The 24,819-nt window shown below is 36.3% G+C and overlaps 1 protein-coding gene across 1 annotated transcript in view; it reads left to right on the top strand.

The window, feature by feature from the left end:
- Positions 1–22,132, top strand: part of MARCHF5 (membrane associated ring-CH-type finger 5) — a 52,979-nt gene extending 30,847 nt beyond the window's left edge. Inside the window, exons 3-6 of the mRNA XM_059169464.1 lie at positions 12,125–12,255; positions 17,989–18,172; positions 18,297–18,463; positions 19,201–22,132. Coding sequence (XP_059025447.1) covers positions 12,125–12,255; positions 17,989–18,172; positions 18,297–18,463; positions 19,201–19,317 — 599 coding nt within the window. The 3' untranslated portion in view covers positions 19,318–22,132. The remainder of the gene's footprint in view (positions 1–12,124; positions 12,256–17,988; positions 18,173–18,296; positions 18,464–19,200) is intronic.
- Positions 22,133–24,819: the final 2,687 nt, after the last annotated feature.

The following is a 24,819-nucleotide window of genomic DNA, read 5'->3' as shown; positions in this document are numbered from 1 at the left end:
TCTACTGCCTTAACATTGATCAAAGCTCAGAAGAATGAATGTTCACTCAGGTTTTTTTTCTCTGTTATTATAAAATATTTGTTGAAAAAGAATATATCGTAACTACATATGAGGAATAAAGACTAATAAACCATCACTTGCTGACCTACCCTTTTGGTTAGAAGTGAGTTCAATAATTTATCATTAAGTAATGACTATTTTATCCACAATAGTACTTTTTTGTCTTAAACTTGTATATAATATAGACACAATAATATAGAATGGACATAATATAGCTACACCATCTTTTTAAAATTTTTTTTAAGATTTTATTTATTTATTAGCACAAGCAGAGGGAGGAGGAGAGGGAGAAGCAGGCTTCCTGCTGAACAGGGAGCCTAATGTGGGATTTGATCCCAGGACTCTGCGATCATGACCTGAGCCAAAGGTTAAGTGGATGCTTATCTGGCTGAGCCACCCAGGCTCCTCTACCCCATCTTTTTATTTTTTTTATATTTTCATTTTTTACAAAAAGATTTTATTTATTTATTTGACAGAGAGAGCAGAAGCAGGGGGAGCAGCAGAGGGAGAGGGAGAAGCAGGCTCCCTGCCGAGCAGGGAGTCCAATGCAGGACTCTATCCCAGGACGCTGGGATCATGACCTGAGCCAAAAGCAGAGGCCCAACCATCTGAGCCACCCAGGTGCCCTACACCATCTTTTTTTAAATCAACTTTTTGTTTTGGGACAATTTCTGATTAACAGAAAAATTACAAAAATACCACAGAGAGTTCCCATATATCCCATATCCAGTTTCCTCTGATGTTAAACATTTTCTTAGTGTGGTACATTTGTTAAAATTAACCAGTGTTGTTTTTATTTTATTCAGATTTCTTTCATTTTTACCTCATGTCTTAATTCTGTTTCAGGGTACCATATTACGTTTAGTCATGTTGTCTTGGGCTTCTCTTGACTGTAACAGTTCCTTAGACTTTTCCTTGTTTCTGATGACTTTGACAGTTTTGAGGAGTAATGGTCAGATCTTTGTAGAATGTCCCCGAGTTTGGATTTGTGTAATGTTTTTCCCATTATCTGTTGGGGTTATGAGTTTTAGGGAGCAAAACCACAGAGGTGAAGTGCCATTTTCATCATAACACATCAACAACAAATACTGTCAACATTACTTATTACTGGTGATACCGACCTTGATCATCTGTCTAAGGTAGTGTTTATCAGATATCCCCACTTTAAAGGTACTCTTTTCCTCCTTTATATCAGCTTTTTTTGATAATGTTGTATTTGCCTGTTCATCTTTTCTCATCCTTTTTAGTTCTTCAGAGTTATTTTACTCTGTGTTTATTGTGATGCTGATATAGTTGGGCTTTTATTGTCAAATTTTGTATGTTCTCTTTGTACCTCCCCTCCCCCTTTCCTTGGGTATCATCTGGGTTGAAGTGTTTTTTCCTCTGGTACTGTATTTTCCACTTTGTTAATTTTTAAGTTTTAGACTTTTTTCCCTATTTAAATGGCTATCCTTGAAAAGTCTTAGCTTTTTTTGTTGTTGTTGTTAAAGTCTTAGCTTTTATCTCTTCAAATACTGCTCCTCCCCCATCCTAGAACTCTAATTAGAGTTATGTTAGACATTTTCATTTTCTTTCATGTCTCTTAACTTTTATGGATTTTCATCTTTGGTCTCTGTGCTGCTGCATTATAATTTCTTCTTAATTGTTACCTGGTTCTCAGATTCTCTCTTCAAGCAATGTCTAATCTGCAAGGGATTTTGTTTTCTATAAATTCTAGTTTTTTCTTAAATTTGCCTGGTAATTATTTATAGTCTTCCATTTTGTTCATTTATAAGTTATCTTGTATTTTATTACATCATTTTTATGATTGGGTTGATAATTCCATTATCTAAAGTCTTTGGTAGCCTAAGGCTGTTGTTTTTCTTCTGGTTCTTCTTCGTGATGCTTTATTTCTCTTGAGTTTGGGATAACATTCACATTTGTGTTCATATTTGTGAGCTATGGCTATCCTGAAGGTGAAAGAACAGATTTGCATCTGGGATTTCTCCTTTAGTACAGTTGGATTTCTAACCTGAAATCAGCATGCCAGTTGACTATAGTTACAAATTTTTAGAGGAAACTATTCTCATCATCCTATTTTTCTTCTTGAAGATAAGACAGTTTTCCTTGTTGGCTTACTTTGTTGTCATGTGGATTTTTTTTTTTTTTTTTTTCCTGGCTTACCCTTTTACTGATGGTTCAGACAGCCTTTCTGAGGGTCTCCTGAGTCAGCTCTCTAGTTATGTATGGACCTAAAACCTAGCATGACTTGTAAACCCCAGTATTTAAGCTTTTCTCCTTGTAATTTTTTCATTAGATGAAAGGATCATTTGTCATCATAGGATTTCCCATTTTCCAGGTTTTTTTATTACTCACAACCAACCCAAGAATACTTGGGTAATATGTTGCTCTAGGGACTTCGTTTCTTATCATGGTGGTTAGATCTCACCAGTGAAGTTATATCTGATTTTTTTTTAAGATTGTATTTATTTCAGACAGAGAGTGAGTGAGAGAGCATGAGCAGGGCTGGGCATGGGGGAGCAGAGAGAGAAGCAGACTCCCTGCTGAGCAGGGAGCCTGATGCAGGGTTCAGTCCCAGGTGCAGATGCTTAACAGACTGAGCCACCCAGGTGCCCCTATGATTTTTTTTTTTTTCCAAAGATATTCCATAGTTCTTTGTACTTCTTACTATAATATGAGGCATATAATGTGTAGTGTTTTCAAAGGAAACACATTACAACTGACATCTCAGAAATACAAAGGATCATAAGAGACTTATGTGAATAATAGTATCCAACAATCTGGATAACCTAGAAGTAAAGGATAAATTTCTAGAAACATACTACATATCAAGACTAACTCATGAAAAAATAGAAAATGTGAACACACCAACAGCAAGGAAATATAAATCTCCCAATAAAGAAAAACCCAGAACCAAATTGTTTCGGTGGAGAATTCTACTAAATATTTAAGAAAGAATCAATGCCAGTGCTTCTTGAATTCTTCCCTGCCCCCCGCCCCGCAAAAAAAGAATTCTTCCCAAAAATTGAAAAGGAAGAAAATTCCCAAACTCTTTTTATGCAGCCAGCATTTTCCTGCTATCAAAGCCATATAAAGACACTGTAAGAAAAGAAAATCACAAGCCAGTATCTCAGTGAATATAGATTCAACAATTCCCAACAAAGTACTAGCAAACCAAATTCAGCAGCACATTAAAAGGGACCTACGCCATGACCTGGTTGTATTTGTCCCTGGAATGGTGCAACATCTGCAAATCATTCACTGTGATATGCCACATTAATGGAATGAAAGATAAAAATCATATGATTATCTCAGTAGATGCAGAAAAAAGCATTTGACAGAATTCAACATCCTTTCTTTTTTTTTTTTTTTTTTTTTTAAAGATTTTATTTATTTATTTGACAGAGAGAAATTACAAGTAAGCAGAGAGGCAGGCAGAGAGAGGAGGAAGCAGGCTCCCCGCTGAGCAGAGAGCCCGATGCGGGACTCGATCCCAGGACCCTGAGATCATGACCTGAGCTGAAGGCAGCGGCTTAACCCACTGAGCCACCCAGGCGCCCTCAACATCCTTTCATGATAAAAACTCCCACAAAATTTTGTGTGGAAGGAACATACTCTAACATAATAAAGGCTGTATGTGACAAACCCACAGCTAACATCATACTTAACATTGAAAGGCCTTGAAAGCTATCCCATTAAGATCAAGAAGACAAGGGTGCCCATTCTCACCACTCCTATTCAACATAATACTGGAATCCTTGGAATCCTAACCAAAGCAATTAGGCAAGAAAAAAAAATAAATAAAAGGCATCCAAATCAGAAAGAAAGAAGTAAAGTTGTCTGTTTACAGATGATGTCATACATGGAAAATTCTAAAGACTACCCCCAAAAAATGTTAAAATAAATAAATTCAGTAGAATTGCAGGATACAAAATCAACATACAAAACTCAGTCCATTTCTGTACACTAACAAAAAATTATCTGGAAAAGAAAGAAAATCCCTTTTATAATATCAAAAGTAAGTACTTATGACTAGAACTGAAAATTATAAGACATTGATGTAAGAAGTTGAAGACACAAATAAATGATAAGATTTTATGTTCATGGATTGAAAGAATTAGTATTGTTTAAAATGCCCATATTACCAAAGTCATATATAGTGTTCAGTGTAATTCCTGTCAAAATCCCAATGGCATCTTTTACAGAGGCAGAAAAAATAATCTTGACATTTGTATAGAACCACACATGACCCCAAATACCAAAGCAGTCCTGAGAAAGGACAAAGTGGGAAGCATGACATTTCCTGATTTCAAACTTTATTATGAAGCTGTGGTAATCAAAACAATATGGTATTGGCATAAAAAGAGACACATAGGCTAATGGAACAGAATCGAGAGCTCAGAAATAAACCCATGCATATTATGTTCAACCAGTATTTGACAAAAGGAGCCAAGAATACTTGATGAGGAAAGAATGGTCCCTTCGATAAATGGTGTGGGGAAAACTGGATATTCACATGCAAACAAATGAAATTGGACCCTATCTTATACCACTTACAAAAATTAATTTGAAATGGATTAAAGGCTTCAGTACAAAACCTGAAATTATAAAACTAGAAGAAAAAGGGGTTTTCTAATTCAAAGTCTCTTACATTAAGTTTTTCTGGATTCATAACTACTTTCTCTTTCTCTGTACTTGTTTTGGATACAAAGTCTTGTGGATTTTATTCTAGTTTATTCTGACTTTAATCTGTTATAAAATTAGTTTTCCTAAATATGGTTTTCATTTTAGCATGTCTCTCAGGGACTTCCTACATATTGGGTCAAAGATCTAGTCAAGGCTTCTGTCAGTTAACCCTGATCCTAGTGGTATACCAGCTTTAAAAAGAAAAACATGTAAACCTGTTGAAGAGTCTTTTGCCTCAGAAGTTCTCTTAGAATGCCCCCTTTTCAGATCATAAAGACTTCAGTCTAGGTCAAGATTCACTTCTGTTAATCAGTAAATTCATATGTGCATTCATCAGTTAAAAAACTCTTTGTATCCTTATCCCCCTATAATCTTTACTTAAAATTTCATTAACACATATCTGTTAAGTTTGTACCATATTACTGTACATATGCTAAATTTGCCTTAAAGTTTTTCAATTGTTGGGGTCCCTGGGTGGCACAGTTGGTTTAGTGGCTGACTCTTGATTTCAGCTCAGGTCGTGGTCTCAGGGTAATGGGATTGAGGCCCTCAAGGGGCTCAGCATGAAATCTTCTTAAGATTCTCTCTCCCTGGGGCACCTGGGTAGCTCAGTGGGTTAAAGCCTCCTTTTGGCTCAGGTCATGATTCCAGGGTCATGGGATCAAGCCTGGCATTGCTTGGGGAAGCCTGCTTCCCTTCCTCCCTCTCTGCCTGCTTCTCTGACTTGTGATCTCAGTCAAATAAATAAATAAAATCTTTTTTAAAAAAAAAGATTCTCTCTCCCTGCGGGGCGCCTGGGTGGCTCAGTGGGTTAAGCCTCTGCCTTTGGCTCAGGTCATGGTGTCAGGGTCCTGAGATGGAGCCCGAATTCAATTCGGGCTGTCTGCTCAGCAGGGAGCCTGCTTCCCTTCCTCGCTCTCTGCCTGCCTCTCTGCCTACTTGTGATCTCTGTCAAATAAATAAATAAATAAATACATAAATACATAAATACATAAATAAATACATAAATAAATAAATTCTCCCTGAGGTACCTGGGTGGCTCAGTGAGTTGGGCCTCTGCCTTTGGCTCGGGTCATGGTCTCGGGGTCCTGGGATCAAGCCCTGAATCAGGCTCTCTGCTCAGCAGGGAGCCTACTTAGTCCTCTCTCTCAACCTGCCTCTCTGCCTACTTGTGATCTCTCTCTGTCAAGTAAATAAATAAAATCTTTAAAAAAAAAAAAAAAAAAAAAGATTCTCTCTCCTTCTCCCTTTGCCCCTCCCCCCGGTGCTCACTCTCTCTTAAATAAATCTTGGGGAGTGGGGAAGAGCCTTCTAGTTTTCTCTTTAAAAAAAAAAAAAAAAAGTGTCTCAGTTGTTTAATGTGCATTTATTGCTTGTCCTTAACTAGATTGGAAGCTCCTTGGAGGCAGAGGCTGGTGTATTAAATTTTATTTATATTTATTTTAATTTAAAGTAAAAATGCTGTGTGTACAGTAGGTGCTTAATAGGTACTTAGTAGTTGACCTTATAGTCCACAGATATTCTTTGGGCTGTTCTATTCTATGAGGTAAATTAAGCTTTGCTTTGGCACAAACTATGTAATAAAGAATTACTGTGATGATCTTTAGTTACTGTTCATGGTAATATGCTATATATACACATGGAGGAATGGTACTCATCTGCTTTGACTCTGGATCTTTTATTCCTCAGGGTTGTTTTGTTTTGTTTTGTTTTGAGGGCTTTGGGTTAGTTATCTAAAAAATTGCCCAACCAGATATTCTTTCTTCTCTGTTTATAATTTAATGTCTAACTTCTTGTTATTAAGCAAAGCAGTTTATAGCCTGAGTTTGCAGGATATTTATTCTTACATAAAATTGGTAAAACCCCAACCTACAAGCAGAGCAATCAAGGATGACATTTACATAAGCTTGTCTGAGGTTCTTCAACCTGGCCTCTGAAGTCTAGTGTTTAAAGTAGTGATGAATGCTAGAGAAAGAGTTAAAACTCTTTACTGTCCCATTAGGAGTTCCACATACTTTTAACTTATGAGATGGTTGCTGTGATATTATTTCATGTCTTCAATAAATTCCACATTTGTTGACTTGGAACGATATACTTTTTTTTAAGATTTTATTTTTAAGTAATCTCTGCTCCTAATATGGGGCTCAAACTCATAACCCTAAGATCAGGAGTTACATAGGCCAGCCAGGTGCCCATGTTAAAGGTCCCTTTTTAACAAATGGGTTGAGTCAAATACTTGCCACAGAGTGCTACAGCTAGGTCCTATGCCATTATATTCTAATGTCCTGCAGAACAGGCCAAAGTACCCCAGTGTACTGCCAAGTAACCATGTGCTAAGATAGCTGTGGCCTACAGAGTCCCTGAGAGTGATGCCAATCATCATCAAAAGCATTTTTTTAAGCACCTATCTATACATGGTTCTATCCTAGGCACTGTACAAAACGAGTTAAACAGACTTGGCCCCTGCCCCCTGGGAATTTTCAATCTAAGATGATGCTGACATGGACAGACATAAGGATATTGAGACAACTGAACAAACATTGAACAAGAACATAAAGTACTAACATTATGCACAAGCAAAGGGGTAAGTGCATTTTGTGGGATAGTATTAAAGGAAGCCTCATGGGACATGAACAGGGTGGGGTAGAGCAATCTCTATCAGGTTAGATTAGTTTTCATTGGGAAATCGGGTTTTCATACAGACTTCAAGTAGGGGCCAGACATTCCAGAAATAAAACACAATGAAAAGAAGACTTGGAGCAAAGAGAGAAGTTTAGAACTATATTGTTGGACTCCTCATGTTGTCCAAAACTGTAATTCTGGATGGTTCTGAATCTGAAAGTGGGGTTGATGTTTTGGCTTATTAGCAGGTTGGCATTAAAGTTGGGTCTAAATCCAAACTAGTTCAATGCAGAGCAAAAAGCAAACCAAGAAAACCTGGAAACTTGCATAGCTTTTACAGTCTGTTTTGCTTATTAAAACTTATAAACCATTGGTTACTTAACTGGAGCAGTTATTGTCTCAGGAACATACACACGGTTGTCTTGTGAAGCACACCTATTTTTGCTTATTAAATTGTGTTCTGTGTTAGAAACGTTAGCACTCTGGCAACATACAGAAATGATTTCTCAAGAATTGGTGAGAGGTTTTTTGTTTTGTTTTGTTTTTAAGGTATCTTTCTATCCCAGAGAAAGGTCGTAGGAATTCTGGTTGTTACAGTAAGCAGTACACATAGATGTTGAGCCCTAAATATCACCTGCCCTTAAGTCATTAATTTCTTTTCTTCCAAGATGTGCCTTTAATACCATGCATACATAAATTTGAATTTAAATCACAGCTGCAACAAATCTACTTTCACATTGTGTATGCCAGATAAAACTGATTACTTTTTCAGTAGACACAGGCTTAGGAGTTTCCCCAATAGTTCTCAGCTCGCTGTTTGATGTCATTCACATCTGAAATGTGAAAATTTGAATTTACCCAGAGTATTGGAGTGTATTTTCTTTACAAAGGTTCTTTATTGTACAAAAGAATTCACAATAGATTTTTTTTAATTGCAAGATTCCCTAGTGCCCTTTAAATTATTGGGTTTTCAAAACTTATATATTTATACAGAGCTTCTTCAATTGCTGTCCATTGTGTAAATACAGTACATTGAAAACGTAAGTGGTGAACCCCACTGAGACATTAAAAATTCAATAATGCCTTTTTAAAATATTGAAGCCTTTTTATGCCCTTAGGTATTTGACTTGTGTGATGTGCACTTATTCATATTTCTGCCTCCTCATTAGAACTGGGGTTTTATAGGGCTAGTCTTGTCTTTCCTCATTTTCCATAACTCTTTGTGCTGTAATATAACAGTAAGAAGAATCTAGTAACTTGCTATTTTTCTTTTGACCCCAAGTCACGGGATAGTGGTACATGGTAAGCTTCCTAATACAAAGAGTATGATTTAGGGATTGCCATCCATAGAAATCCAGTGATTGTTTTAACTCATTACATAGCTTGCCTAGGTAATCTTTAGCTCTAAGAAATACCTCCCTGGGGTGACAGTTTATTCTCATGGTATGCTTACTACTAAACATTTATCTTTTCTTTTAAATATTAAACTATTCTTGGACTAGACTATCTGAAAGAGCCTGGAGAGGTTTAGGCAAAATAAAGACAGAAGTATAGACAAAATTATTTCAGAATAACTGGAAATAGGAACTATAAAATCCAGCCAGTGTCTTCATTTAATCTAGTGCATCTTTAGTATATGATTCAAGGAATAGGTAAAAAATTTCCAAAAGTGTACAGATTTTTTGTTTTTGCATGCACAAAAAGAATTCATACCCACTGATTCAGGAAGGAAACTGAAAATTGAGCTCATTATATTAGAACCATCTGAGATGTTTAAAGGAAAAACAATTCAGACATCTCTAGATAGCCCATGTTCATGATATATAAAAATGGTAGTGATGGTTTTTTTGGGAGTTGTATTGCTTCACTCCATCAGTAGATAGTTCCAAGTACCCTGTTGAAAGGAGAGAGGGAAGAAGGTACATTGGAAGCATGTAAAATACGTTTTTTTCCTTTCCAGTTTTTATTCTGAATGGGTTAGGAAATAGTCTTGTAGTTAACTTGGGCTTGGTATAGAATAGTGAAAAAGAAACACCTATAGATTTTCAAATCATAGTTTTAAATAAGTACCTCAGTAGAGAATTCAGCAAATATTTGAGAGTCACAGGAACTTGGGATTCATCAATAAGCAAAACAAAACCGTTATTTTTCCCATTGAAGCTTGTGTTCTAGTTCAGAAGTCAGCAGACTTTTTTGTTAAAAACCAGAAAGTATTTTAGGTTTTGCGTGTGGCCATGTTCCATATAAAACTTTATTTACAAAAGCGAGCAGCCGGCTGGATATGGTCAATGGCCCATAGTTTCCTAACCCATACAGAATGAGTAAATTAGAGTATGATGGGGGGTGATAAGTACTTTGGGAAAAAGAAAAATAGTTCAGAATAATTTAAATAGGGAGTATCATGAGGCAGGAGTTGGCAGAGTGAGTCTCACTGAGTTCAAGAAGAAGAGGAACCAAGAAAGACTGAAAAGTTACTGATTGGTGATGGAAAAAAAAAAAAAAAACAATGGTGATGTCCTAGAAATACAACGAAGAACCATATATTGGGAAGAAGAAAGGAACATCTGTGTGAGATGTTGCTTCTAGGCCAGATAGGAAGGCTGAGATTACACCATTGAATTTAACTAATCTTGGGTTATTAGTGACCAGTCTGAGTAGTTTTCATGGAGAGAATTGAAGGAGAGAGTGAAAACAGGTCTTTTCGGAATTTTGTTGTAAATAAAGCAGAGATGGAGCAGTGAGGGAAGAAGGACCAAGAGAAGAATTTGGTGGTGGTGGTTGTTGTTTTAATATTTATTTATTTATTTACTTGACAGACAGCGATCATAGGTAGGCAGAGAGGCAGGCAGAGAGAGAGAGAGAGGAGGAAGCAGGTTCCCTGCTGAGCAGAGATCCCAGGACCCTGGGATCATGACCTGAGCTGAAGGCAGAGGCTTTAACCCACTGAGCCACCCAGGTGCCCCAGAATTTGTTTTTTTTTTTTAAGATAGAAGAAATAATGACCTGTCTGATGGAAATAATCCAGTAAAGAGTAGAGAGGAAATGATGTGGGAGACCATTGCTGGAGCTGGAGCTTTGAGTTGGCAAGGGAATGGGGTTTGGTGTGTCAGTAGAGGGATTAACTTCAGGTAGGTATGATGTTGGTAGGTGGGTATGTGTGCCATGGAGAGTCTGGATTTGTCTTGTAGCTTCAATTTTCTGATTAAAGAATTATCAGTAGAGAATATGAAAGTTGAAGTATGGAGGTTTTATATATACCTATGGTTTATGACTTTTAGTACAAGCATTTGAGAGATCTTTGGTGACTCATTAAAATGACTTTTATTGTACCCTCTGAGGGAATTTTAAACTTAACCTAGCAAATACTATATTTTAAGGATTAAACCCTACATCATGGGATTGAATAATGATGCATGTAATTCTTGTGGCACAGCAACTGGTATCCTGTAGACACTCAAGAGGTGCTAACTATTATTAGAGGACATAGTAAATATGCTAAATTGAAATCATAGATCCTTTGACGTCCCTCCTGATGTTCTTTCTACTTCACAGTGTGGTCTTTCTTTATACAGTAACTAGTGATATTACTGGCCCCAGTGATCAGGGGCTACATAGATGGATGCTTGTTCTTATGCATCTTAATTATTTTATCATGCTATATTAATTTCTTTGTACAGTAAAAGTAGTTTTTGTATAAAGCATCCTGCTATAGATTGTAATCCTCCAGAAGGTAGGTAATAATTTTTACACATTTCCAAGAAAATGTCTAAAGTAGTAGTTTCAAATATGTAGAGAGTATTCAACAAATGTGGTGATTAGTAAATCAGTGTTTCATATTTCTGTGACTAAACTTAGGTACTCAGTTCTTTAGAACTTTCTCTAATTCAAACCTGAGACCATTCCACTATTCTGAAAAATTATGGAGCTAAATTATATTGGACTTTAGCAGTTAGAAAACCTCCAACTATAGCTATTCTAAATACCCTCCGAAGAAAAGTAGTAGCCAGATTTAACATAAGCATATAATAATAGAAGTATAATTGGCACACACAGCTATTGGAATGCCATAAAAAACGGCACTGTGATCATTAAAAGAAGTTTGTTAGATGGGTATTTTATGTAAGCGATGAATCACTAAATTCTACTCCTAAAACTAATAGTGTGCTATATGTTAGCTAACTGTAATTAATATACAAATGTGGGGGGGAAAAGACATTAGAAAATAATACTCAACTATTCCATATTGAAAATCAAAGTAAGATAAATTGACTTTGTATAACTACAAGAAAATAGCCTTGGTTACCTTGACATACTGCACCAAGAAAGTAATGAGTGAAGTCAAGAAGTGATTTTTGCTAAGTACTAGAGAATCTAACCGTAGGCAAGAAACTGTTTGGGAAGAGCAAGGTGAAATGGCCATTTCATTCTTCAGTAGCCAGTGTGAATAGAAGAAGTAAGAATCTATTTTCTTCATAAAAGGAGCTGTGTTCGAACCTTTAATCTTAGGTTTGCTGATAAAGATAAAAAATTTGAAGCTGTTTCCAAGAATTTAGGAAGTGAAACTTGGCTATTTTTGCAGACAACTGAGAAATTCTAAATTTAGTCAAATAGGTTCCCATCCCATCTATAATAGTTACCTCTAAAGCATCAGAACATTCAACTTCATAAAAATATTTAGATCAATAGAAAATATTGAGTAAGTCATTTTCTAAAAATCTGTCTTGTGTTGAAACATTACTTTCTTTTTTTATTATAGGTCCAGTTGTTTACGTCTTGGATCTTGCGGATAGACTGATCTCAAAAGCTTGTCCATTTGCTGCAGCAGGAATAATGGTTGGCTCTATCTATTGGACAGCTGTGACTTATGGAGCAGTGACAGTGATGCAGGTTCACTATTTTACTGTGTTCAGTGATAATATTTTTTATGTGAAGATCTATTAAATAGATTTTTATTAGAGTTTTTAAAATTATTACTGTTATTTTGAACAAGTAATAACCTTCTCATGACTTAAAAATAAGAAACAAATAAGAAATTTATCCCGTGAAAAGTCATCTTACTCCTGCCCGTTTGCCCAGAATCCTCCTCACTTCTCCAGCTAGCCACTATTATTAGTACATAATATTCTTCTAGACTTTCTTTGTGCATGTGCAAGAAAAAATAAATTTGTTCTCCCACACACATACCTTTCCCCCCTTAAAGGAAGCAAATTAGAACTGTACCTCCCTTTTTTTTCCACAGTAACTTTGGATATCTTTTCATATAAGTACGCAGAAATCTTCATAGCATTCTATGTGTGGAATTAGAACAATTAACTAACCAGTCGGTTGTTGATTAGAGGATTAGTTGCTTCCTGTTTTTTGTTACAATCAGTAACTGTTGGTGAAGATTATTAGACTTAAATTTCAAGATTTAGTCCCAGACCTTTGACTTCTCTCTTTATATTTCTTCTATAAAGATTCCCAGCTATCATCTCTGTGCTTTTTGTGCTCATCTATGTCTTGGCCCTAATTTCTCCTCAAATCCAGTCCTACAGTCATAGTTTGACCCCCTCTTCTTAAATGACCTCTTACGATTTCACACTCAATATTATTGAAATCAGATTAGTTTTTTCCTCAATTTGAAACATCAGTTTATTCCCCATCATGATCTTTCTATACCTTTGATAGCTACTGTTCTTTCCCATCTAATCAGTCTGTATTGTACATTCTTAGGATTACCTTTAGCTCTTTCTACTTCATAGACCTTTATCATGCCACTGACTGCAAGTCCAAGCAATTTTCATTTTTATATTGTTTATATATCTGTAGCTTCTTTTCCACAGTCTTAACCACCTGACTTCTTGTCACTCCCCCATCATACCTGTGGGCTAAAGGAGCCTCTTGATTGGTTTCTCTTAATTTCATTCTCTTCTATCAGTCCATCCTTCTAAATCAGTCTTCCTAAAGAATACCTCCAACATCTACTCCAACCTCACCATCTCCTCTGTTACAATATTATATAAACAAATATGAAGAGTACAGACAGAAGACTACACAAACAATATTTTAATTCAGTAAAATGGAAGATCATTTGAAACTACGAAAAAAGTCTTGAGCTGACTTTTGAAGACAGTAATTTGGAATTGTAGAGGGGAAGAAATGATACAAGCAAGGAGACAAAAATGAACGTGTTGGTTAATGGTGACAGTAAAGAAGACCTAAAATTATGATGATACATATATATTGCCATTTAGAAATAATTAGCATTTAGAAATGATCTTCACATGTACTATCTCACTTGAAAAGATTTTTTAAGCATAGAGTGAAAGAGATTACCTGTGACAGTAGGTAGGTATTGTATGATTTAAGAGTATTGGGAAGACTTTTACTTATCTGAATATATGTAATAGAAAATGTGCCCCACTCTACCATCAGCAGTATTTAGGGGTTTCTTTCTTAACCCTTGAGTGTTCTTTTTCCTTTTGTTCTCTGACTACTCTGAAGTACAAGTAAATCAGATTAAGGAATCAGACCACTATTATTCTTTTTAAGATTTTATTTATTTATTTATGTTAGAGGGAGAGAGGAAATCTCAAGCAGACTCTCCCATTGAACACAGAGCCAAACTTGGGACTCACTCCTTGACCCTGAGATCATGACCTAAGCCAAAAGCAAGAGTCAGATGGTCAATCCCTTGAACTGCCCAGATGCCCCTAGACCACTATTCTTTTCCCACTTCTCCAGGAACCAATTTTAGGTTCAATCCCTATTAGTTGTTAAGAATTTGAATGAGACCTTCTGCTTACATTTTTATTGAGAAAACAATAGATAACTTTTTTCCCAGCACTGAGCCAAACACCTTTCTAACATTGTAACAGTCTTGTGATCTAGATACTATCAATTATTCCTAGTTTACAGATTTGGCGAGTTTACATGTCACTACCGCACAGCAAGAAAGAAGCATTAGGACCCCCATCCCTCTTCCTAATCTGGGGCTCCTTAGGTGAAACCTGGTTCCAAAGGCAGTGGGATCGTTTTACCCTGGAACAATAAGACCTTAATGTCCAGTCTAGTTCTACTTTTGTCTCTAGTGTAAAAGATAACCCCCATAAGCATTGCCCTTTCTAAACTTATACTACTGTAAATTATCCTTAATACTGACTAAGAAAACCTATTAGTTCACCACTTTTTTAAAAAGCAGGCTTTTAAAAGGAAGTGCTTTATAAGATCAGGCCTTAGTTAAAACTCTTAGCCATTTAGTCTTGGATATGAAGATCTAGCTTTCAGCTCTTAAGCAGAAAAACCTTTATCTAAACCCACAATTCCTAGGCCTTTATTGTATACACAGTTAACAAACTCTTAGAGAAGATGTTCTCTGGTTCCTGAATCTCACCCCAAAATTGAAGTCTTAAAAATAATCGTTTTAAATCTTGGGGCATAAAACCAGAGTGTACATGATCATGCACAATTCGCTGGATTTGCATTGACCAAAGTTAAATCACCCCCATTACTTAATTCAGCTTTCATTTTCTGCCCTTGAGTCTGACTATAGTAGCAGGTAATAAACTACAGTTGTACTATTCTGTTTCCTTTGCAGCATTTATACTTGCGTGCTTGTTTGGTTTGATTTGATTTTCTCTCACCTCCAAAAGACATCTATTTAGCTTACCGTTTTATCCACAACACCTTGGCTTGTGTCTGGCACATAATCAGTATTCAGTTGAATGCATGCATAGTGAGCCCAACGCATCTCTCTCCACTTCAGATATAATAAGTCGGACAGTGGGTCTCTTGCTACTGTCTGTCCTATTTATTTCCTTTTTTGTTTCCTTATTCTTAGATACCAGCTTGTAAGGTTTTTACTGCTACCCATGAGGAATAAACTTTCTCTTACTATAGTTTGTACCTGAATATTCACTCTGCTTTATATTTCTAAACCCCAAATTCTAAAAAGAATAATGTAACCCAACAGGAATTTTTGAAATTTCTGAATTTATTTGCTAATACTTTGATAATATTTTGATAATACTTTGATAATATTGCTAATACTTTGATAATATTTAAATCACATTTAGTTGTAACTTTATAAGTGATCATTATATTGAAAATAATAAAATGATAATAAAAACAATGTCCTGAAAAGGCATAGGTGGAGACATAATCTCTGGGCCAGTCCACTTTTGCCACTAGTATGGGATTAGGGTTTATGAAATACAGTGGACCATTGAACAACATGGGGATTAGTTAAATCACACACATTGCTTAATTAAGCTTTTATTTTACATTGATAACCCCCCTCATGCAGTAGAGAATCCATGGATAAGTTCTGATTCCCCAAAAGCTTTACTACTGATCTCCTGCTGTGACCAGAAGCCTTACTGATAACATAAAGTCAACTAACACACATTTTTGTAAATGTACTATATGCTATGTTACAGTAAAGCAAGCTAGAGAAAAGCAAATGTTATTAAGGAAATCATAAAGAAGAGAAAATAACAGTACTGTACAGTAACTATCAGTAATACATATATAAGGACCAGTACAGTTCAAACCCATGCCGTTCAAAGGTCACCTGTTCGTGAACCAGACTATTTCGCTTTAGGGCAACTCAGAACTATTATCCTTCACATACAAGGCACTAGGTTTCTCTGTGGAAACACAAGAATATTAGGTACCTATACCATAGTTTTTCATCACTTAGAAGGGGTTAGCCTCCTGCCTTGAATATTACATTGTATTTAGGTAAATTACTGAAGCATAAGCCTGGACTGTATCCCTAGTCAGATTTTAAAAGCATCCATTTTGCTTCTTCCCACATACTTATAAAATTTTTTACCTGAATTGAGTGTGTTGTTTAGAATTTTGGTTTGTTTTGACCATTCTCAGCTTTATCTGATTTCACTTAGAGTAGTCCACCTAAAAAAAAGATCTGCTATGGTAGTTTGACATAAAGAGCATCTCATTATTTATTTATTTATTTATTTATTTATTTATTTATTTATTTATTTTTCTACGACCCCATATACTTTTTCATGAGCTTGTTTTCCTCAGTGTCTCCGGCAGCTTTTAGTTTTCCCTATCTTATTTCTTCCCTTTCCTCCATGCCTGTCCTTCCTTCCTGTCACCTCTTCCCTATCAAAGATAGAAATGAGATTCTTCCCAATCCTTTCTTCCTGGTTTATACCTCAAGTATGATCAGAAAAACTATATAGAGTCTTTCTAGTAGTTCCTCCCAGCTAGCTGTCCACTGTGTGATACCTTGGTGGGTATAAGCCCAAGATTCAGAAATCGTCTCCTTCACCTGTCATAACTGCCAGAAATAATCATTCAGAGAAATAGGTTTAATTTGGAAGCAGTTGAGACTCTGGCTACAGGGAAGATCACTTGAGACCTTTGAAAGAGAATTTTCAGGGGAAATCTCCAGTTAAAAATACCAAGTGGGACTCCTGGGTGGCTCAGTCGATGATGCGTCTGTGTTTGGCTCAGACGTTCCTGGGGTCCTAGGATCAAGTGTCACATCTCGAGCCTGCTTCTCCCTTTACCCCCCCCCCCCTGCTTGTGTTCATGGACTCTCTGTCTCTCTCTCTCAAAAATTAAGACTTAAAAAAAAAAAAGGTAAGAAGCTCATCAGTAAAATGGAGATGTTGAGAGAAGTATAAGGCCAAGATTGATCCAGTAATAAGGATTTTCCTGCAGGGGAAGTATGGAGATTCACAAATAAGAATTATTCGTGTCCTTCTTGCCCTCTAGAATCTAATCCAATTGAGAAATAGCCCCAAGACCCAGATAAGAAAGCAAGGATTGTTTTAGCTTCATTACCCAATAGATAGGACACCCTAGGGTTCCTGGACTGGAAAAATGACTGGAACTTGTAGCAAAAGCTACTTCAGTAGACCTTGGAATTGCCTTTTAGCCAAGTTAGGTCTGTAGAACAAGCATTTGGCCAGCCGGAAAAATTACTTTATCCCAGACACCACTGATACGGAGAAAGAACCAAAGAGAAGTGAGCTTTCAGGCCATCTCCCTGAAGGCTGTCCTGCCCCTTGGCTGTGCTTACCCTAGTAGGAAGAGCAGGAAAAGAGATGCTCTGCTGGAGGACAAATAGGACTTAAAATTGTAGTCCAATCTAATCAAATCAGGTAAGAGGAATTAAAAAACCATAAGTCTGCTCCCCTCTACTGAATTGTAATCACTGTGGGTCAACCATTTTTAAAAGCTTTTATTCCAATATAATAGGAAATGGCTTAGGAACTTTTCTTCCCTTGAATGAGAGACATGTATAAATAAATCAGGACTGGTAGCTTTCCAGCTTATTTAAAAAAAATTTTTTTTCTGAAATTTTTTAGAAGATTTTATTTATTTATTTGGCAGAGAGAGAAACCGCCAGAGAGGGAACACAAGCACAGGGAGTGGGAGAGGGAGAAGCAAAGCAGACTTCCTGCAGAACAGGGAGCCTGACGTAGGGCTCCATCCCAGGACCCTGGGATCATGACCTGAGCCGAAGGCAGACACTTAATGACTGAGCCATCCAGGCACCCCTTTTCTGTATTCTTTTGAAATTAAGCATTTCCTCTAAAATGAATTCATACAACCCTTGATGAGATAAGGAAGTAATTCTAGCAAATGCTGTCTGTTTCACAGGTTGTAGGCCATAAAGAAGGTCTGGATGTTATGGAGAGAGCTGATCCTTTGTTCCTTTTAATTGGACTTCCTACTATTCCTGTCATGCTGATATTAGGCAAGATGATACGCTGGGAAGACTACGTGCTTAGACTATGGCGGAAATACTCAAATAAACTACAAATTTTGAACAGTATATTTCCAGGTAAGGCCCTGAATTGTGGCTATAATGAGCGCACCAAATTAGTGTTTGTGAAAGAATCTTAGTATGCATAGATATTTTAATCTAATTCATTAGCAGTAATATCCTGCATTTTCTTTTTCTCTAGGCATTGGTTGTCCTGTTCCTCGAATTCCAGCTGAGGCTAATCCTTTAGCAGATCATGTCTCTGCCACCCGAATTTTGTGTGGAGCCCTTGTCTTTCCTACTATTGCGACAATAGTTGGTAAACTGATGTTCAGTAGTGTTAACTCTAATTTACAAAGGACAATCTTGGTAAGATGGGTTTTTTTTTTTCAAGTGACTATACAAAAAAGAATGAACTGTGTATTTGTTCAAAAAAAACCCCAGTGGGACTATATAAATAGTCCTTTTGTGGCTCCTGTGCTTTAAGGTTCTGTTTGATCCCCACTTATTGTCCAAAAGCAAGAAGAGAGGAGGATCCATTAGCCTTCCAGAACAGTGCTGTGGGTGATTTCTCTCCTAGAACAGGCGTGAATTATCACGCCCATCCCTCTTGACAACAAAGATTATGGTGAAGAGCTTCTGCTCTAGGGTCAGACTGCCTGATTTATATCCTGTCACAGATATGGCTTTGCTGAAAAACCGAAATCAAATTTCTTGACTTCTCTGTGCCTATAAAATACAGATCGAATTCCCAGGTATATCAGGATTACTGGGAGGATTAAATGAGGTAATTCATTTGAAGTGCTAGCACATAGTCAACCCTTGTGTTGTGTTATCACCTGCACATGTGCCCAGGTCTTTTCCCTGTTCTATCAGAATGGACGTAAAGCTAAGTGGAGAGATTACCTAGTAGGAGAACAGGGAAGGTGTCTCTGTTAGATGTAGTGTCTCCGCCTGTCGTACTCCCAATAGAAAAAAGAACTGTTTATTTGCATTCATCTGAATTAGCTGCAATGGCTCTCTTTTGTGATCTAAGTAAAATTATTTTTATTATTATGTTTCTCTAAATCTGTATGTTAAAAAGCTAATTTTCCTTTTTATTTTAGGGTGGAATTGCTTTTGTTGCCATAAAAGGAGCATTCAAGGTTTACTTCAAACAACAGCAATATTTACGTCAGGCACATCGCAAAATTCTAAATTATCCAGAGCAAGAAGAAGCATAAAACTGTGACTTCTAGTTGTTCTGCAGTCCTCTCATCCTTATGAGTCTGTTGTGTTGTTCTGATTCCATCATTAATGCACAGTAGTGGAGACTTATGATAAGCTGCTGCTCATATTTTTAAGAAATATAATAAAGCACTTAGGGCAGGGGAAATCCTCTCAGTAATCACGGAACCTGAAGTTGTGATTTGTTTTCATTGTTTTGTATGTAATTCTTTTATGGCAGTCATCTGAACCATTATCTTAGCATGGTAAACCTGGATTTTGTTCATATTTTCTCCAAATAGAAATGTAAAGATCAAACTGTGCAAATATTTAAAAATGCACATGCTGTTTAATTCAAATGCCTCTTTTGTACATGTTCATGTTCAGTGTTTTCTTAGAATCAGCAATTCAATGAAGGTACTATGAGGATTTTTTTTCATTGACATAATTTGATTACATGCTAAATAGGAGTATATGTTAATATGAGGAAATGTAAATTAGTTATAAAAAAATAACAAACCAAAAATGTATGTAAACATTCAAATGATTATCTGAACAAATGAGATTTTGTTGTGTTTTTCTTAACCCATGTGACATCCTCAAATGTGTAGGGTAAAAATTCACAGGGCTTCCAAATCACTTTTTCACTATTAAATTTTATTTATATAATATTGACATCTCATAGTTCATAATGTAATTTTGACTCATGCAGTCATAATTACTGTGTGTGTGTGTGTGTGTGTGTGTGTGTGTGAAAGAGAGAGAGAGAGAGAGAGAGAGAGGGAGAAAGGCATAAGGACCTTCAATCACTGGAGTAAGGTTTTTAAATCCGTATTTCTAGAAATTAGAGCTGCCAGTTTCTAGTAGTTTGAGCACAGAACGACTTGCAAAAAAAATCAATAAAGTTATTTTACTCTTCTCTTTCATTGATTCAGTTATTCAGGTGTTTGTTGATCACCTATTTGCCCAGGCATTATACAAAGTGCTGTGGGACACAGTGGTGAACACGACAGACTTGGTTCCTGCTTTTATGCAGTTTACTGTCTAGTTTCAGCAGATTGAAAACCAGCAGTGAGTAAACCAAGGTGAGGCCTTGAGCTCTTTGTTTTTATACCAGTCAGTGAGGAGATAATTATGAAAATAAGTATTGAGTAAATATTGAGGTTTTTGGCTTAAGTCAAGCTATTATTAAAACCAGTACTAATGTTTTTAGATTTTAATTGCTTGTCATATCAAGGCTAGCACCTTAATCACTGTATAACTAGTTTTATGTTCATTTTTAAAAAGCAATTATTTATTTTAAGCCATTTTTAATAGTGGCCCTTTTAATGTTGTTTGGCAGTCTGAATAGTCTCACAGTTATTTTCATTAATTAAAATTAAATTTTTAAAAGATAGTTCCAAAAACCTTATTTATTTTCTTGTTCACAGTATCTAATGCATGACAACAATAAATATTTCCCTTACTGATAAGTGGCCATTTCTCTTTAGGAATGTAGCAAATATAGATTGAGCTATGTTAGATTGCAATAATGTATGCTAACTTTAGTAATTTAAGACTGGTACCTTTCTATAGTATGAATGTCTTAATTCTGTTATAAAGTTTAATGTGAATGGCTGTTGAACATTCAGAGTTGTAATTATTTTGGGAGGAAGGGAATATTTGACTGACAGTGAGCCTTATTAAGAACACTGCTACAGTTCTGAAGGGGAAATATAAAATCTATGATTATATATAAAAATAACAGATTATATAGCTGTAATTATAAAATATATTGGCTTTTCTTTAATTTTCAATATAAAAGGCATAGTAGATATTTCTGCATAATTTTGTTACATGGAACAGCTTTTAGGCAACCTTTAATAAAATTATACAAGCACACCGTTCCCCAGTTACTACTTTGATGCCCAAGATTGGGGGAGTGAGTAGCTGCTTGCATCTGTTGGTATCAGGGCTCATGAAGCCAGGAAAACAACTCTAATCCTTTGGGGGCAGCAGTGAGGAGTTTTTAGGGATGTGGGGAGGGAATTGCAAGTGCCTGGAAACCAGATTGTCCTCTAGCCCTGGAACTGAACACTTTTAAGTCTAAAAAACCTTAGCTCCGAAAGTACCATGTACCAGTCTTCAGAATGGTACCTGTACCACCATGAACAACAAAAGAGCATGGGCTGACCAAAGTTGATGGACCTGGGTTCCAATCCTAATTCTGCTTTTAATAACCAGATGTATGACCTGACTGAGTGGTTTTCTCTCAGCTACAGTGTTTGTCATCTCTGAAATGCAAGTAATACTTCTATCTCAGAAGACCATTTCTAGGATTAACCGAGAAATTAAAGGAACAAAGGCACTTTAGGCTCAAGACAGCCCTTACAGAGCAGTAGCTGTTTCTTAATTGTTAAATAGTCTGTTTGTGCTCTAGGGAAAGGGAATGAAGAGGTAAGAGAATGGTGTTAGGGGACAGATTAAAAGGATGTTGTAGACTTTTGGGATGGGTTGGGTATATTCTGTGTTTTCCAGTTTATTTTCACATTGCTTTATTGTGTTATTTCGATAAACTTTAATGTTTTAAACCTCTTTTATAAAATTCAGTGACAACAAGTAAAATTCTCTCCGTTGCAGAAGTTTAACTTATCTCCAAAGTGGCTGAAAATATTGTTCATCATTACATGATTATCAAGTGACTGTGAAGAATATAAAATTAAACTTAGTGACTTAATTAGTCACTGCCTTGCTAACTGTGCTGTAATTTTTTTAAACGTCTTGTTTTTTAACATAGCAGACTATCTCAGTACTGGCTGGATTAGGTTAAATAAAGAATTTTTATGTCCTCTAGGTGTACTTTGTCTGTTGAACAACTCCCAAAACATAATTTTTTAAAATCCTAGTTATTGGGATCCTAGATGTATCTGAAATTTAAAAAAAAAAAAAAAAAAAAAAACTAAAAAAATTATCTTAATAATACAGGCAGGCTGGCCTAAACTCTAACCCATTCTGGTTTTTAAAATGTATACCCCATCAGCCACTTGGACTATGACTAGATAACCACACACAAGATCTGTGGGTGGTCTCATGCTACAGGGTATCTTGAAGTATATTCAAGTAGGTTAGGAACACATTTAAGGGAAAAAAAAAAGTTACTTCCTCAGATACTAATTTTTAAGTTTCTGAAGATTAGTCACAACACTAATTTTTAAGTTTCTGAAGAATGAGTACATCAAATAAAGGCCCTTCCATCCATGGGGATTGTATTTTTTCTAGTTTATTTCATTACCCCCATCAGAGAGACTAGCAGAGGAGAAGTGGCATAGAGTCAGTCCTGGATGCATATTCTGATATTATTTGTAGGACAATTTACTTTCTCGGACCCTTAGTTTCCTCATCAGTAAAATTGATTATAAAACTATCTCCCTGGTTATGAGAATTAAGTGAGGAAACATTCTATAACAGTTTGATAAAGAGAAAAACTAAATCTGTGCCAATTTAAGTAGACATTTGTTTTCCCATAGCCTTCCCCTGGTCCCCTGGGATCTCAAGGTTGCCTCTTCACTGCTACCAGCCACCCCATACACCCATGACAAATGGTAGAGTAATAAAATGTCATATTTAACTGCCTTCCTGGAACAAAGATTCTGAGCAAAGGGAAGAGAGGGTTTGCAGCTGAATGGCTGTAGAAGCTCTGGACATGCAACAGAGGTGAGGCTATCCTGGTCAACCTTTGCAGATTTATGTAATCACCTGCCTAGGTTACTATATGTCAGCAATATGTACTTACTTCACCAGGTGTTTGTTGAGCACCTGTATGAGCCAGACACTGCCAAGTCCTGGGGTAAAATGAGGAATAAGCCTGCTTTGAAATATTTATTCTTATAAAAGTACACTTTAAACTCGAATACTTTGAACCCTTAGAAGATGTGCCCTGCTTAAATATAGACACTAGTTTAAAATTGGCAAGAAACTATAACAGGAACTAAAAGATTGTTTATGATCTTTTAATAATACGCATTTATCAGTGTATTAATTCAGATAATTGACACCAAAAATAGACATTAAAAAGTACATAATTTTTAAGTATAAGTCGATGAATTTTGGTAAAATGATCACATGTCCTATCAGTGTCCATTCAGGAGATACAAATCAGCTATTTGGACAAGGAAGATAAATTCTTAGCTGGTAGAAAGTAAATGATAACAGTCTTTAAAGAAAAGCAGGAGCAAAAAAAAACAGTTACAGTACTAGGCTGTAGGAGGGTAGACATTAAGGGATTTAGGACTTAGAGGTAGGTCTTCCTAAAAGGCTGAGATTCAGACACTTGAAAAGGGTGCGGCTATCACAGCAGTCGTGTCAAGGGCTGGTAGATTTGCCAGAGGGCAGGCTGGAGGTGGTGTGTTGAACGAGCTGGTGGGACGAGAGGCCTAGGGATGCAACCTGAGATGTGTCTAGGCTGCTGAGTTTCAGTGCTTAAAATGTTATCAAGGAGGCTGAAATGGAAGGAAGGTGTCTTCCTGACACAATAGCCTTGTTGTGTCACTCCTGTGCCTTTTGTTGAAAAAGCCTAATGTTCCAAAGGGAATATGTTTGCAGGATCCAGTACAACGTCACAAAGTTGGGCAAAGAAGGGTGGGTTTATAACTGAGACAGTAAGTTGGCAATGTAACCAGCACCCCTTTGTGACCCTTCCTTATAATCTCTAATGCCCCATCCCACTCCGGCCGCAAGGAAACCTAACCCTAATATACTTGATTCACAGGAAGGGCCCTAAATGACTTAATATCATAACATACAGATGATAAATGGGCCATTTTCGTATATTTTGGTAAGGGTATAAATTGGTATGGAAGATAATCAGTATCTGTTAAGATTACAAATGCATGTACCCTTGACCCAGCATTCCAGTTCCAGGAATTTATCTTAAATACTTGTACTTAAGTGCAGTAATACATCTATAAAGTTATTTGTTGTCACAGTATGTTTAATAATAAGAGACTGGAATCAAATGTCTGTTAGTATGGAATTGGTTAAATTGTGGTACATCCATAATGGAATACTACTACAAGCTATTAAAAAGAAAAAAGAATAAAGGTGTTTACCTCCTGATGTGAAAATATTTCTAAGCTACGTTATTTTTTAAATCCTCAAGCTGTAGAACAGATCTCATAGTGTGTTACCACTAGTGGAAAACTGGGGATGGGAAATTAAACATCGGTTTAGGCCTTAAATCCTTGGAAGGACACATAAGAAAACTGTAGTTGTCTACAGGAAGTTTGAGAACTGGGAGGATGCAGGTTGGTGTAGGAGGGATATTCTTTACTGTTAACCTTTTATACTTTTTTTCCTAACCATGTAGAAAAATAATTTTTGAAGTAAGAAAGAATTAAACTTCCCCACTGAGGACAGTACTGAAAATCAAAGGGGAATTTTTTTTTTTTTTTGAGGATAGCAATATTTGAACTGTATGACAGTACTTTATCCTTTCTAAAGATTGATGTGATTGCCTTTTAGAAATAATTTTGCATCTCCCT

Source organism: Mustela lutreola, chromosome 4 (assembly GCF_030435805.1).
Source record: "Mustela lutreola isolate mMusLut2 chromosome 4, mMusLut2.pri, whole genome shotgun sequence".
Lineage (NCBI taxonomy): Eukaryota > Metazoa > Chordata > Mammalia > Carnivora > Mustelidae > Mustela > Mustela lutreola.
This window is presented reverse-complemented; position numbering and strand designations above follow the sequence as displayed.